The sequence below is a fragment of the Ursus arctos genome, unplaced genomic scaffold, assembly GCF_023065955.2.
Source record: "Ursus arctos isolate Adak ecotype North America unplaced genomic scaffold, UrsArc2.0 scaffold_22, whole genome shotgun sequence".
NCBI classification, from domain to species: Eukaryota; Metazoa; Chordata; class Mammalia; order Carnivora; family Ursidae; genus Ursus; species Ursus arctos.
The window spans coordinates 53,343,715-53,360,357 of NW_026622897.1; the positions used below are offsets into that span (position 1 = coordinate 53,343,715).

At 40.6% G+C, this 16,643-nt stretch overlaps 1 protein-coding gene across 2 annotated transcripts in view; it reads right to left on the minus strand.

Moving 5' to 3' along the window:
* Positions 1-16,643, minus strand: part of RNF169 (ring finger protein 169) — an 84,892-nt gene that overhangs the window by 6,305 nt on the left and 61,944 nt on the right. For both annotated transcript variants that reach the window (XM_057316667.1, XM_048217188.2), the window contains exon 5: positions 339-438. In XM_057316667.1, the coding sequence (XP_057172650.1) occupies positions 339-438 (100 nt within the window). The remainder of the gene's footprint in view (positions 1-338; positions 439-16,643) is intronic.

A 16,643-nucleotide genomic window follows, 5' to 3' on the forward strand; every position in this document is an offset into this window, starting at 1 on the left:
AATCACTGAACTCTGCCTGTGAAACTAATACACTACACGTTAATTAATTGAAGTTTATAGGGAGGGAGGGAGGGGAAACAAAGAAAAGAAAGGAAAAGAAGAAAGGAGAAGATAAGAAAAGAAAAAAGAAAACTCATCTAGAACTTTCAAAAAAGTTCTACTGGCCTTCATTCCACCCTTCTGGCTACTAATTCAAACTCTCTTCCTTCACATCTATGTGCAAAATTCTCCAACACAGTTAGTATGCCTAGGACCCACTGGGCCTCTGCTCATCTGGAATAGCTTCTCTCGTGGCCGTGTGCAGGAAGCTTCCGGAAGGAGCGGTGTCTGAGGTGTACCTTGGCTTTGCTGGTTGGGGCTGCTCTGAGTCTGCTCTTCGCTCTGTCTTGAGCAGTGTCACTGCAGCTCTGACTCCTTTCCACCTTGGAATTTAGGTTCCTAAATAAATAAATAAATACAAGACAAGCAGTCAAAAGTAGCCCACCTGCTAACTAAGGAAAAAGAATGACAATCTCTTCTGTGCTTCCGAAGCCACTTGCCAAGAAAGACAATTCCCTTGGGCAGCTACAATAGGAAATGAATTCCTTTATTAACAAAACGCGTTCTAAGAACAAATCCTGTCAAAAGAGAAAGAGCCCTCCGGAGAGGACTTTTGGTTTAAGCCTTTGTTTCCAAACGAGACCCTGCTTAAATGATAAAAGGCCAATGGCTGTTTTGCTCTTGCTTAGAGAGATGTAGGGCTAATTCACCTTCTTTAATAGGGCGAATCCGGTGTTAAAATCACCTTTACAGGGGCGCCTGGGTGGCACAGCGGTTAAGCCTCTGCCTTCGGCTCAGGGCGTGATCCCGGCATTACGGGATCGAGCCCCACATCAGGCTCCTCCGCTATGAGCCTGCTTCTTCCTCTCCCACTCCCCCTGCTTGTGTTCCCTCTCTCGCTGCTGTCTCTATCTCTGTCGAATAAATAAATAAAATCTTTTAAAAAAATAAAATAAAATAAAATCACCTTTACAAACAACAAATTCTTTCCTTTTATTGGGCCCAAATATCCCCTCAAGCAATCTAAGTCAGCCATGAAACAACTATTTAAGTACTTACAAAATCCATAGCAGTGCACTCAATTTTTACATAGGGAGTCAAATTCAATGCACTCTCTTCCTTAACTCATTACATTTGAGCTTCCAAAGGCCTAAATCCTGGTGATTTACACCTTTACACCCTTATACCTTTGTTTCCTACTCTCCTATTTGTGCCTAATACCCATCCGGTGAGAATAATGCTTTTACCAATGTGTACAGCTGTTACTTTCCCTGCGCTGCAAGTCCATTCAACAAGCATTTATCATACACTTAACAGTATGCCAGTCACTGGGAAGCACCATCTGGTCACTGGGAATACTGAGAAAAATGAGACACCATCTAGGGTCTTCAAGGAATCAGAGTCCAGTGGGCCAGACAAATAAATGATTCAATATAACACAGTGAAATGGTACAACAACAACAAAAGCATGTGTAGGAGACAGAACGGCATAAAAGAGAGAGTTATGAATTACTGGGGATGGAGTGAGAGCAGGGTTGCAAAAGCCTCCCTTTGGCACATGTATTTTGGGTTTTTTTTTTGTTTTTTGTTTTTTGTTTTTTTTTTTTAAAGATTTTATTTATTTATTCGACAGAGATAGAGACAGCCAGCGAGAGAGGGAACACAGGCAGGGGGAGTGGGAGAGGAAGAAGCAGGCTCCCAGCAGAGGACCCTGATGCGGGGCTCGATCCCAGAACGCCGGGATCACGCCCTCAGCCACTTAACGACTGCGCCACCCAGGGGCCCCTGGCACATGTATCTTGAAGGATAAATAAGAATTTGCCAGAAGTCAAGGTGGATACAGAGGATCCCAAGCAGAATTATTTCCTTGAATGATTCTATTTAGCTTTAGAATGAAATACATCATCATAGCTACTCTTTCGTAGCAAAAGATTTACTTTTTTAAAAGTTTCACTCTGCCAGGATTAGCTCGGAAAACTTACAAAGGAGGAAATAAGGTGCATTCCCAGGGTGCCTTCCTGTCCCCACATCTCTAGCAAAGGCCTGTCCTACCTACCCCCAGTGGTTTCTATTCCAGCATTTCTGTGCTATTCCTCCCATTCAAAACCCACGAATCCTATGTCTCATGGCCTCACCTTGCTGTATGGTTCCCGTCCGCTGAACTAATCTCTGCCACGGTATCAACAGGAGAATACGGTGGCCAACCTGCATCATATGTCTGAACTTCACGAGGAAAATTCAACACTGAACCTAAGCAAGTAATGTGAGCGCTGTACTATCTAGTGGGAAATGTATTTTGGAACAGGTAGGAAACCTCAACGTCACCCTATAAAGGCAGCTGCTTAAAAATCAGCGTGGTCTGTATTTTACCTAGAACAGTATTGAAATTCATTTGCATTCCCAGAACTCAACACAAACTGTCAGTGGTGTAAACCACCCAGAAGTAAACTGGATGACAGATTAAAGTGCTGGAGTGTACGACATATACTTTGGGTCAGGAGGAATCAACATAGGGCTGCAAGAGAAAGCATTACCATTTCAAATATATAACTTGTTTGGCATCATTCCAACGCAGAAAGAGTAGACACTTAGAGAAAAAGATTTTCTGATCAACTTAAGAAAGAACTTTGTAACTTTCATTAGAGCAGTTCACGGAGAGCCGCCTTGGGAGATACTGAGCTCCATGTCATTAGAGGTGTTCAAACTGAAGCTGGACCTATACTTTAAAGTGCAAATAGTCCAGAGTTAAGAATGAGCTTCATATAATTTTTTAAAAACAGGCTACGAATCCATATTGTCAGCAGTAGCAGAATCAAATTTAAAGACGCTGGCTACATGCCCAAAGTATCAGATGTACAAATGACAACCACCTGTTGCTGGGGAGAACCTTTTCACATGCCCCCTAAACTCCGTTTCGGTGAAAGAAAAGGCCCAGAGAGGAAACCCACACTTGCAGGCTCGAGCACACAACAAGGCTACCCAAAGTAGTTTCTGACAAGTTAAAATCTTTTTGGTAAACCTCATAATGGCTGACATGGTCACTGTCTCTTCCATTAGCTTGGGCAGCCGACTTTACTGAGCACCAACTCTGTGCAAAGCATGAAAGACAGACCGATGAAAGATAATCCTGACCCACGGAAGCAGCCAGTCACTGGAGTCCACCATACCACGTCACAGAAGTGCTATAAGAAAGCAGTAATTATGGGGCGCCTGGGTGGCACAGCGGTTAAGCGTCTGCCTTCGGCTCAGGGCGTGATCCCGGCATTATGGGATCGAGCCCCACATCAGGCTCCTCTGCTATGAGCCTGCTTCTTCCTCTCCCACTCCCCCTGCTTGTGTTCCCTCTCTCGCTGGCTGTCTCTATCTCTGTCGAATAAATAAATAAAATCTTTAAAAAAAAAAAAAAGAAAGCAGTAATTATACAGCTAAACTCTCTAAGCATTTCCTTCTAAGAGTTTTATAGTTTTAGCCCTTACATATCTGATCCAATTTGACTTCTCTACTGTATTTGGTGTGAGGTTGGGGTTCAGTCCAACTTCATTCTTTATTTAGCATGTGCTTATCCAGTTGTGGTCCCAGCACCCCATGTGAAGACTATTCTTTCCCCCATAGAATAGTCTCGATACCCTTACTGAAAATCAACTGACATATGGGTTTATTTCTGGACTCCCAATTCTGCTCCACTGATTGATATATCTACCCCTATTTCGGTACCACACTCTTGATGACTGTAGCTTTGCGATGAATTTTGAAATCAGGAAGCGTGTCCTCTACCCTTGATCTTTTTCAAGATTGTATTGTTTGGGATCCTCTGCAATTCCGTATGTGAATTTTAGTATCAGCTTGTTCATTTCTGCAAAAAAGGAGACTGTAATTTTAATAGGTGTTGCAATGAATCTGTAAAACAAGTCGGGGAATACTGCCATCTTAACAATGTTAAGTCTTCTAATCCATGAACACAGAAGGTCTTTCCCTTCATTTAAGTCTTCTTCAACTATTTCAACAATATTTCGTAGTTTCAGTTTTCAGTTTAAGTCTTGCGCCTCCTTGGTTAAAGTTATTCATGACTACTCTATTCTTTTTGATGCTGTTGTAAATGGAATTGCTTTCCTAATTACATTTTCAGACTGCTCATTGCTAACAGTATAGAAATGCAACTGATTTTTATGTGGTGATCTCGTATCCCGCCACTTTGCTAAATTTATTAGCTTAGTAGTTTTTTCACAATTCTAATATTTTTAGGATTTCCTATGAATAATATCATGTCACCTGTGAACTGAGATAGTTTTAGTTCTTCCTTTGCAATCTGGATGCTTTTTCTTTTTTCCAGCTTTATGAGACTTAAGTGACACTGTATACACATAAAGTGTACATGTGTTGCTGTGATACACTTATCTATTGTGAGATGATTACCATAGAAGGGTTAACACCTCCGTCACCTCACATAACTAGCATTGCTTTTTTGTGGTGAGATGATTTAACTTCCAAGTATACTTGAAAGCAGTTTTCAAGTACATAATACGGTATTGTTAACTATAATTACCATGCTGCACATACGATACCCAGAACATACAACCCTTTGACCAACACCTCCCCACTTCCTCCACCCTCTGGCAACATTTCTCTCTTCTTTTTTTATGATTTGAATTTTTTAAGATTCCACATATAAGTGATATCATACAGTGTGCCTCTTTCTCTCTTCTTTCACTTCGCATAAGGTCCTCGAGGTCCATTCATGTTGCTGAAATTGGCAGAATTTCCTTCTGTCTCATAGCTCAATAATATTCCACACTATGTGTGTGTGTGTGTAGCTGACTAATGTGTGTGTGAGTGTGTGTGTGTACAGACACATTTTCTTTATCTATTCATCCATAGATGGACACTTCGAGTGTTTCCATAGCTTAGCTATTGTGAATAATGTTGCAATTAACATGGGAGCATATAGCTCTGGGAGATCCTAATTTCATTCCTTTGGATATATACCCAGAAGTGGGATTGCTGGATCATATGGTAGCTCTATTTTCATTTTTTGAGGAAACTCCATACTGTTTTCCATACTGGCTGTACCAGTTTGCATTCCCACCAGCAGTGCACAAGGGTTCCCTTTTCTCTACACCCTCATCAACACTTATCTCTTATTCTCTCGATGATAATAGCCATTCTAACAGGTGTGAGGTCATATCGCACTGCAGTTTTGATTTGCATTTCCCTGATGACTAGTGATAGTGAGCATCTTTCCATGTACCTGTTGGCCTTTTTTAAAAAAAGATTTTATTTATTTGAGAGAGAGAGAAGAGGAGAGTACAAGCAGGGGGAGTGGCAAACGGAGAGGGAGAAGCAGGCTCCATTCTGAGCAGGGAGCCCGAGGCAGGGCTCAATCCCAGGACCCTGGGATCATCACCTGAGCTGAAGGCAGATACTCAACCGACTGAGCCACCCAGGTGCCCCCCTGTTGGCCATGTATATGTCTTCTTTAGAAAAATGTCTGTTTAGTTCCTCTTCTGATTTTTCAGTTGGGTTGTTTGGGGGTTTTTGTTGTTGTTTGTTTTGTGTGTGTGTGTGTGTGTGTGTGTGTGTGTGTGTGTGTGTGTGTGTTTGCTATTGAATTGTATGAGTTCCTTAAATATTTTGGATAGTAACCCCTTATCTGACAGATGATTGAAAAATATTTTCTCCCATCTCTCAGGCTGCCTTTTCATTCTGTTGATTGTTTCTTTTGCAGCGAGGAGGATTTGTCTGAAGTAGCCCCCACTTACTTACTTTTTTGCTTTTGTTCCTTGTGCTTTTCGTGTTGTATCTAAAAAAATCATTGCCAAGACCAATGTCAAGGAGCTCTCCCCCTATGTTTTCTTCTAGGAGTTTTACACTTTCAGGTCTCATGTTTCAGTCTCTAATCTATTACAAGCTAGTTTTTGTGAGTGGTGTAAAACAGGCATCCAATTCCATTCTTCTGCATGTGACTATGCAGGTTTCCCAATACCATTTGTTGAAGAGACTATCCTTTCCCCATTGAGTATTTTTGGCTCCCTTGTCTAATATTAGCTGACCATACATGCATAGGTTTATTTCAGGGCTCTCAATTCTATTTCTTTCGTCTGTTTTTATGCCAGTACTATACTGTTTTGATTAACATAGCTTTGCAATATTGTCTGAAGTCAGGAAGTGTGATGACTTCAACTTTGTTCTTTCTAAAGAACAAAGGCTATTTGGGGTCTTTCATGGTTCCATACAAATTTTAGGGCTGTTTTTACTATTTCTTATTTTTTTTTAAAGATTTTATTTATTTATTTGACAGAGAGAGAGAGACAGCCAGCGAGAGAGGGAACACAAGCAGGGGGAGTGGGAGAGGAAGAAGCAGGCTCATAGCAGAGGAGGCTGATGTGGGACTCGATCCCATAACGCCGGGATCACGCCCTGAGCCAAAGGCAGACGCTTAACCGCTGTGCCACCCAGGTGCCCCTGTTTTTACTATTTCTATGAACAAGGTCATTGGAATATTGATAGGGATTACATTGATATAGATGTTTTGGGGTACTATGGATTTTTTATTATTAATTCCTCTGATCCATAAACACAGGATAGTTCTCCATTTATCTGTGTCTTCAATTTCGTCCATCAAGTCTTGGTTAAATTTATTCCCAAGTATTTTATTTTTTGGATGCTATGGTGAATAAGGCTGCTTTATTTCTTTTTTAAAAAGATTTATTTATTAGAGAGAGAGAGAGAGTTGGGGGAGGGGCAGAGGGAGAAGGAGAGAGAGAGAGAGTATCAAGCAGACTCCCCACTGAGTGGGAAGCCTGATGAGGAGCTTGATCTCACAACCCTGAGATCATGGCTTGAGCCAAAATCAAGAGTTGGATCTTGCCAACTGACTGTCATGCCGAACTGACTGAGCCAACCAGGCATCCCGGGGCTCTTTTCTTTTTCAGATATTCCATTGTTAGTGTGTAGAAACATACGTGACTTCTGTATGCTAATTTTGTATCCAGCAACATGACTGAATTCATTGATTAGCTCTAATAGTTTTTTGGTGGTCTTTAGTACTTTCTATACATAAGATCACATCATCCCCAAACAAAGACAATTGTACTTGCTTTCTAATTTGGTGAGAATCTCTTTGAGTTTGTTTGGTGACCTATGAGCTTCCCAAATATAGATATCCAAACCTCTCCCCCACATTTGAGCAGTTCTTACTTCTTTAAATAACTTTTCTACTCCCTTCTCCCTCTCCTACTCTTCTCCTTCTAGAACTCTAATAATTTGCAAGTTGTTTCTTTCGATGTTATCCCGTAGGTCATATTGGCTTTCTTCACTGTTTCTAATTTTCCTTTCTTCTGCTTGATCCATTCTGCTGTTGATGCTCTCCACTGCACTTTTCTTTTCATTCACTGTATTGTTCAGCTTCAGAATTTTTGTTTGGCTCTTCCTTAAGATTTCTTTTTGTTAAACTTCTCTTTCTTTTTTTATACATCTGTTGCCCTGATTTAGTTGAATTGTCTTTCTGTGTTTCCTTGTAGCTCAGTGAGCCTCCCAAACACCGCTATTTTGAACTCTTTATTGGGTATGTATCACAGATCTTCATGTCTTTGGGATCCATTACTGGAAAATTATTATGATCTTTTGATGGTGTCATATTTCCTTGATTTTTCATGTTCCTTGAAATTTCGCATCGCTGTCTTCACATTTGAAGTAGCAGTCACTTCTTCCCGTCTTCATTAATTGCTTTTGGGAAAGAAGTCTCTTCCATCAGCCTTGGTAGGGATTCTGAGGCTTTCAGACCTTCTATGGATACACCTGCTCCTTGCTTCTTGCTCCCTCTTGTGGCAGAATTCTTAAGCTTGTATGACTTCTCTTGATCCTGCAACATACAAGGTCAAGTGCTGACAGCCTCCCTTTTGCTTTTCCAAGGGTGGCACTAAAGCTCAAGTTTGTGGTCTCTCCCTTGTCCAGAGTCTGACTGGCTTTCTACACATGCTCATTAGTCATCTACCAATACTCATTCTCACTGCCACTGGGAATATGTACAGGAAGTGGGCCACAGGGTGGAGGTGTGAATGAAGTGTGTGAAGTGCTGGGAGCGCCTGTGAGTCAGGCGGGAGGATCCACAGGTTATGAAGATCTGGTTATTTATTTGAGATGTTTTCTTCATTTTAGATGTAGGCCTTTAAAGCTATAAATTTGCCTCTAAGCACTACTTTTACTGCATTCCAACAGTTTTAGTATGGTGGGTTTCATTTTCATTCCTCTCAAGGTATTTTCTAATTTCTCTTGTGATTTCTTTTTTGATCTATTGGTTTTTTAAAAATGTATAGTTTAATGTCCACATATTTGTGAATTTTCCAATTTTCCTTCTGTTATTGACTTACAGCTTCATTCTATTGTGGTCAAAAAAGATACTTTGTATTATTCCAATCTTTTAAAATTTATTGAGACTTGTTTTATGGTGTAACATACGGTCTATTCTGGAGAATGTTCTATGTGCACTATAGTAAAATGTGTGTTCTGCTGTTGTGAGGTAGAGTGCTTTATATACGGTAAGTCTATTTGGTAGACAGTATTGTGCAAGTCGTCTATATCCTTGTTTACCTATCATCTGTGTATTACATCCATTGTGGAAACGGGTATTAAAGTCTCCAACTATTATCATTAAAATGTCTATTATTCCCTTCAATTCTGTCAGTTTTTATTTCATATATTTTGTGCATCTATTATTAGGTGTATGTGTGTTTACAATGGTTATATCTTCTTCTTTTATTTTTTTTTAAAGATTTTATTTATTTATTTGACAGAGAGAGAGACAGCCAGCGAGAGAGGGAACACAAGCAGGGGGAGTGGGAGAGGGAAGAAACAGGCTCCCACTGAGCAGGGAGCCCCATGAGGGGGCTCAATCCCAGGACTCTGGGATCACGCCCTGAGCCAAAGGCAGACACTTAACGACTGAGCCACCCAGGTGCCCCATCTTCTTTTTTTAAGTAATCTCCACACCCAACATGGGGCTCAAACTCATGACCCAGAAATCAAGAGTCACATGCTCTACTGACCGAGTCAGCCAGATGCCCATATAATGGTTATATCTTATTAATAGATTGACATTTTTATCATTATTCAATGCCCACCTTGTCTGTTGTAATAATTTTTGTCCTAAAGTCTACATTGTCTGATATTAGTATAGCTACTCCAGGCAGTTCTCTTTTTGTCACTGTTTGCATAGAATATCTTTCTCTATCCTTTCATTTTCAACCTATTTTTGTCTTTGGATCTAAAGGGAGTCTCAGCATATAGCTGGAATTTTTTTTTTTTTTTTTTTTTTGAGAGAGTGAGTGGTAGGGGCAGAGGGAGAAAGAGAATCTTAAACAGGCTTCACACTCAGTGCAGAGCCTAGCACGGGGCTCAGTCTCACAACCCTGATCATGACCTGAGCCAAAACCAAGAGTCAGACACTTAATTGACTGAGCCACCCAGGCACCCCTATTTGGATCGTATTTTTAAAAAATCCCTTCTGTCTTTTATTTGGAGAGTTTAAGTCATTTACATTTAATGTAATTACTGATAAGGAAGGACTTAACTTCTGCCATTTTGCTATTTGTTTTCTATATGTCCTATACCTTTTTTGTTCCTCAATTCTCCATTAATGCCTTCTTTTGTGTTAGACATTTCCTGTGTGCCATTTTGAGTCTCTTCTTGTTCCTTTACTAAATATGTTTTATTTATTTCCTAGTGATTGCTATGGGGATTAGAATTAACATCTTAATTTACAACAATCTATTTCAAAATTAATATCAATTCAATTTCAATAGCATACAAAAGCTTTATTCTATATGACTCTATTTTCCCCTTTTACATTATTATTGTTACATGAAGAGCCACAAAAATCATGATGGTAAAAACATCTTAGCCATAAACACATTATTATTATAGTATTTGGTCAAGATAAGAGACTTCAAAATACTGGCTGAGAATAGTCAAGACTAGTGAACTTGGTAATATTCTCAGGGTTGGAAGGACTCAAACAACATCTTCACTAAAAAATAAAAGAAGTAACTACTCTCACTAGTTTGTGCACATCCATTTCTGTACGCCCACACCCTAAGACATAGTGGATATAGCTAATAAATTTCTTATAAATGAAAAAAAAGATGCACAGAAACACCTCTCTCCTCTTTATGAAAAAAAGAGAAAACTTCAACATTTATTAGGAATGTAGTTATCTGTCAGGCACTAAGCTGCTTTAAATATATTGTATCTCATTTATTTATTTATTTTTAAAGATTTTATTTATTTATTTGACAGAGAGAGAGAGACAGGCAGCGAGAGCAGGAACACAAGCAGGGGGAGTGGGAGAGGAAGAAGCAGGCTCCCAGCAGAGGAGCCTGGCGTGGGGCTCGATCCCAGAACGCGGGGATCACACCCTGAGCCAAAGGCAGACGCTCAATGACTGAGCCACCCAGGAGCCCCTGTATCTCATTAAATACGTACAGAAACCCTATGAGATAAGCATCATCATCCTCATTTAACAGACAAAGAACTGAGGGAAGTGATCTTCCAAGGTCACACTGAAGCCAAGGTTTAAACCCATGTCTCTATGATTTTAAGCCTGTGCTCTTTCTACCACAGCATACTGATCTTACATTCTACTCTACTCTGCCACAGAACAGACCCAGCACATCTAGGGAAGCGCTCTCTTCCAAACACATAACGAAGTCATAAACAAGAGAAAGCAGCATTGTCTGAAAGGCAACTGGCTTAAAATTTCCATTGCCAAGAGACCAGATGGTTTCTGGGATGTAGAGTTAGGCTAAAAATACCCACAACCACAATGAATCTGACTTACAAACAAAGAAAAGGAGGGGCAGCCAGTATAAACATGCAGCTGGAAAGCTAGAAGATTTATGCTTATAAAACACTGCTTAAAGGGTTTTTAAATGGCAATACATGATACAAAACATTAGATAGCTCATGCTCTCAACTGTTCAATCATCACTCTCACATACCCAAACCACATTAGTTTTTTAATTGAACTCTCAGGTCTGGTAGAGCTGAGTTCCACCAAGAAGCTAAAGGCTGGGGGCGCCTGGGTGGCACAGCGGTTGAGCGTCTGCCTTCGGCTCAGGGCGTGATCCCGGCGTTGTGGGATCGAGCCCCACATCAGGCTCCTCCGCTATGAGCCTGCTTCTTCCTCTCCCACTCCCCCTGCTTGTGTTCCCTCTCTCGCTGGCTGTCTCTCTCTCTGTCGAATAAATAAATAAAATCTTCAAAAAAAAAAAAAAGAAGCTAAAGGCTGGCGAGGAGCCTCCTTCTAGCCCCTAGCCTGCATGTACGAGCCCTCCCAACCAGCACCACCACATGTACACATACTTGAATGAAACCAGCAGCTTCCTTAGGCCCAGGTGTAGCTGCCATGCACCCAGAAATGGGTGAGATTTTGTTACAATCCTTCCTTTATATATTTATGATCTGGGTTATCTGCCTTGTGGACGCTAGTGTTCTTTTTTTTTAAGCGTACGATTTAATAATTTTTAATTCACAGTTATCTAACCATTACCACGGTCGATCTTAGAACGTTTCCATCACCTCAGTCCCCTCAAATGGCAGGATAACTCGACGGGTTCTTACTTACGTCTGTTAAAACAAGGCAGGGTATAAATTAAACAGAAGGAAGGCAGCTTTCCCTTGCAAAGGTGGATCATTTCAAGACCAGGTTCCAAGTACGGAGCCTTTGGTCACAAGGGTCCTGACAGTGGTGTGATAAGAAAGCGCATAGGTTTGAAATAAAGAGAGCCCTGAGTTCCAGTTCCAACTCTGTCACCCTAATGAGGTGAGCTACTCAACCTGTCTGCACTGCATGTTCCTTGGCCGTAAGATGGGAACAGTATCATAAAACTTGTAGGACTAATGTGAGGACTAAATGAAACGAGGAAGGTAGGGTACTCAACACGACAGGAGGCACTAGATAAAAGCTAGTTCCCCTGGTGCAGAGCCCACTCACTCACTATCCCACCCTCTGAAAACTACCAGCTATTTCTGTCCTGGTAGAGCAGAGAGATCACTGACAGCTCTAAAATCTGCCCCTCTCCTTAAGTTCCACACCACTTCTCCTTCAGCTAGCTTCCCTTTTCAAGCAGATTCCACTACTTTTAACAACATTTGTCTTCTTAATAACCAGGCCATCTGCTTGATTTCTTTCAATTCCTTTATCCCTCCCCAACACACACACACACACACACACACACACACACACACACACACACACACACGAGAGCACAGGACATGCCCCAGGCCGTCACCAAGTCTTTGGCTTCTTGTAACTTACTACCTCATCTTTCTTTCAGTCTCCTCTCCCTCATGGCTACTCTTGGACTACTCCCCACACACAACCTGCTATGTCTAATCCTTAAATTTTTCCAGAAGTTTCCAACTACCCTCACCCCCTTTCTTTTCATGTCACGGCCTTATCCTTTCCACTCTTTAAAACTCTGCTTTAAGCCACTTCTAGATGCTTCGATTTTAGAGGTCAAAAGAATCTTAAGAAACCACCCAGGAAAAATCCCTGCCCAGCCCTGGAGATGGGGGACAATGGGGTAGCATGGAAAGAGCCAAGAATCCTCAGTTCTATCTCAGATTCCTACTATTCTAGCTATCTACGATTTGGCAAACCATGTTTTCTCTCTAGGTTTTAGTCTTCTCATCAATAAAACAAAAGCATTAGATAATATTTAAGATCCTTTTCAGCTCTAAGAGTCCACATTCTAAAAAAATATAACAAAAGAGTGGCAGTAATAGTCACTGAACTTACCATGTGCCAGAAATCCCGTTAGGCACCATTTACTTAAAATACAATTTTGTATGGAATGGCAATACTGGCGTCACTGCATTTCTATTTTTGTTTTTCATTTTTTAAACTGGAAAGAGGATACATGGTTTAATTATATTCCTTTTTATGATTATGCCCTATTTCCAAGAAGAATCCAAAGTGACTTACTGCCAAAATACATAAAGACTGAGTCTTAACGGAGGATAAAGATCACATTAAATAATAAATATGAAAAAAGTATACCAAACGTTTTGGTGTTTTTTTTTTTAATTATAGGCCATGTTGGAAAGTCATGATGACTGAATTGAAAACCCTGTCCTGATTCTAAACCTCCCGATAGCAAAAGCAAAGAGGAAGATGCAGCTGGACAGAGAGCCTTTTGCAAAGACACCACCGCAACAGAGAAAGTTTTTCCAGCCTGAGATTTTGGAAGAATCTGCAACCAGGTTTTTTGTTTCATCCTAGTGAGGAGGAAGGGAATGAGGAGTGAGGGGAAATAAATGTAAAAAAAACAAACCAGTTTCTCAGTATTTAAAAGTTTAACTTTACAATTATATATCTTACGGTTCAACTTAATTTTTTTCAATTAACATATATTTTGTGATTAACTTAGAAATGATCTTGGATTAACTATCTGCCTCCCCAAGAGACGTTTCATTTTCAATAGGACTGTACAATTTTATGAATAGTGCCTTAAAGCCCTCTTTGCTTTGAATTTTTCACATGAAAAGAGACTGAGCTGTTGGCAAGACTCAGAGCCAGAATCGATTAATGGATTCCTTCCAAAATAACCATCCTCTCAGGCCTACTCTTACCTCCATGCCTTTGGGCTTAAGAAAGAAACGTTTATGAAGTAGATAAGTAGAACAAATGCAGATTGACTTGATTTAAATACAGTTGTAAAAACTTTCAAAGCTTTTACATATGACCTCTCTTTAGGAAAAGAATTTACGGAGAATTACGGAGAAAACCTATTCTTTTGTTGCTGTTTAACACATGGGAAAAAATGCATTTGAAATATCCAAAAGCTATTACTTGTTTTAATGTGCTAAAATATATGTAACATAAAAGCTATCACTTTAACCATGTTAAGTTTATAGCCACATCGTTGTGCAACCATCACCATGCTAATTATTTTTTTGATATATCCATAAGCTACATTCCATTGTGTTAGAGTAGGCAGTTAGTTAGGCTTTAACAGGACGCCTGGCGGCTAGCCAAGTGGGGGAGGTGTGTCATGGCTCACTACCGCCATCAGGGAAAGTTAGAGACCCGTCTTGGCAGCGCTCCAAAAACACAGCCACAGACGCCAGATCAAACTGGACAGACCCAAGACAAAGAAGGCCAGAGAAACTGAGCAAGTAAGGGAGAAAAGGTGTGAAACCCTGCTCCCAAGAACCAAGAGGTAAGTATTCCACCCCCTAGGGAACAACTGTCAATAAAAGACAGACGCCCAACCCCAGGGTGCGCAGCTCTCCCTGGGCTTGCCCGTCCTCACATCTCAGCAGTGGACTCTCACTTTCATAAACTTTCCTACTTGTACTGCTCAACTGGTGTGTCTGGTTTATCCTTGAATTCTTTCTCGCAAGGAGACCAAGAGCCTTCAGCCGCATCTGTGGGATGGGCTGGGTCGAGGCCTCAGGGCCCGGGGTCTCCCCAGTTCACCTGGCAACAATTTCAGCACTAGCAAATCCATATTGTTTTTCTAAGTATCCTTTGGAACTGAAATTTAAATATTTTCTTATCTAAGGAAAAAAGCATGTTGACTACGTAAGAGAGGTGATTTACAGTATTACCATAATCGATTTTCCAACCTAACGTTTCCATGACATCAGCAAACTATGTCCTAAAAAGATGAGCCGACTAACCAAATCCAATGAACTGTTGTAATAACTGTACTAATAGCTAAACTCAGCCCACAACCTTGGATATTTGGAAAAAATGAATGCTGAAATATATAAAATCAACTGCAAACACTCCTTAATAATAAAATGTAATGCGACTCTTTTCCTATAAATTAGTCCCACTGTGGCTCCATGATATGGAGTAAGGGCAAGGGTGGGCCAAGGAGCAGGAAAAGAAGATATATTACAGAGATTCTAGAGCCATACATAATCAAAAGCAAAGCCCCGGACACCTGGGTGGCACAGTCAGTTGGGCCCAAGAGTCTGCCTGAGAGTCTCTCCCTCTCCGTCTGTCCCTCCCGCTCATGCTCTCCCTCCCTCTCTCTCTAATAAATAAATAAATCTTTTTTAAAAAATTAAAATTTAAATTTAAAAGAAGCAAACCCCTCTGTAAAGGCTTTACATTTTAGCCTTTAGAAAGAATTTTCTAGGTTCCTTGCTAGGCATTTCTAAGCAATGTCGTATTAACCCACTACCTCCTTTACAAGAATGAGTCGCAACAGCAGAGACTGGAATTGGTGATAACTAACTGGGGCAATGTGGCCCTGGCATCTTATTTGGATTTGAATAAAAATTTCTCTTTTTTCCAAGTCATTTCAAATTATGAGATACTAATTAACTAATCACAGACTGCCTAAAAGCAACATTTATTTGTTTTAGGGAGTATTTGTTGTGACTTAATTGGAATGAATGATATGATCTTTTTCTCTTTTCAGTAGATCTCCCTTATCATCATTAAAATACTCCTGCTACAAATGGGGGCAACTCCATATATACAATCAGCAGCTGAAAAATTCAAAGTCAAGCAATCTTGAATTTTTTCACTTTAGAGGGCATCTACGGTTCCAGCTCATAGGCACAACGGAAGAGTTTCATCTTTACCATAAATGGAAAGCACCCTGGCTTACATCTGACTTATTGGGTTCTGATTACATCAATCAAACCTAAGTGGCTACAATACAGTGACCATTAAACAAATGTCAAATGAATGAATCAATACTCTAGGACAGAGCCTTCCTGGAAGAAGGAGTTACCATTACCTAGAGAAGGGGAGGCATTTAGGGGATGGGAGAGGGTTCGTGAATGTTACTCTCAGAAATAACACGAAAATCAGAGGTTTACTCTCAGAAATAACAGGAAAATCAGACTGCTCGAAAAGAACACATACCAAAAAAGATTCAGATATAAAAGCTACATCAGGGATAATAGTTCTTATTTTATAACATTCTTAAACTTGGAAGCTTTGGGGGGTTTCATTTGTTAGTGATTAGCAATTAAAAGCCTCAAAATAAAAGAATAAAATAAATAGGTGTAGGTCCACAGGGGCCGCAAGAAAGGGAGATCTACCTTAATGGGGTTGCTGGGAAGGAGGAGAGAAACCCTAGATCAGGGTGAGCAATGCCAGCTTTAACCAGAAACAGCAACAAAATGGCGTAAGACGATGTCTTTTCATTTTATATTAAAACGGAGAGCATGGCACATAGCTCTCCACAAAATTTGTCTGCTGAATGAGTGATTCCTTTCTACCATCCCTCCTCCATTTCTTCTTCCCTTCCTCCTATTTATGTATCCCTCTTCCCTCTTCCTTCCTCCCTCCCTCCCTCCCTTCTTCCTTCCTTCCTCCCTCCCTCCCTCCCTCCCTCCCTCCTTCTCTTTTTCCTTCCATCCTCCCTCCTCCCTCCATTATCCAACATCCATCCATTTCCTCCCTCCTTTCCTCCCCACAGCCTGCAAAGTCTAAAGGATCAAGAGATTCCTTGACAAGGACCTTAGAAACTTTTCAGTTTGCCCTCTTGAAACCCATTCAAGATATATTTTAGTTCTAGGCATTGAAAATAAAATGAACTCTGGCCTCACTTCCTACTAAGAGAAAAAAGTCCACAGAGAGA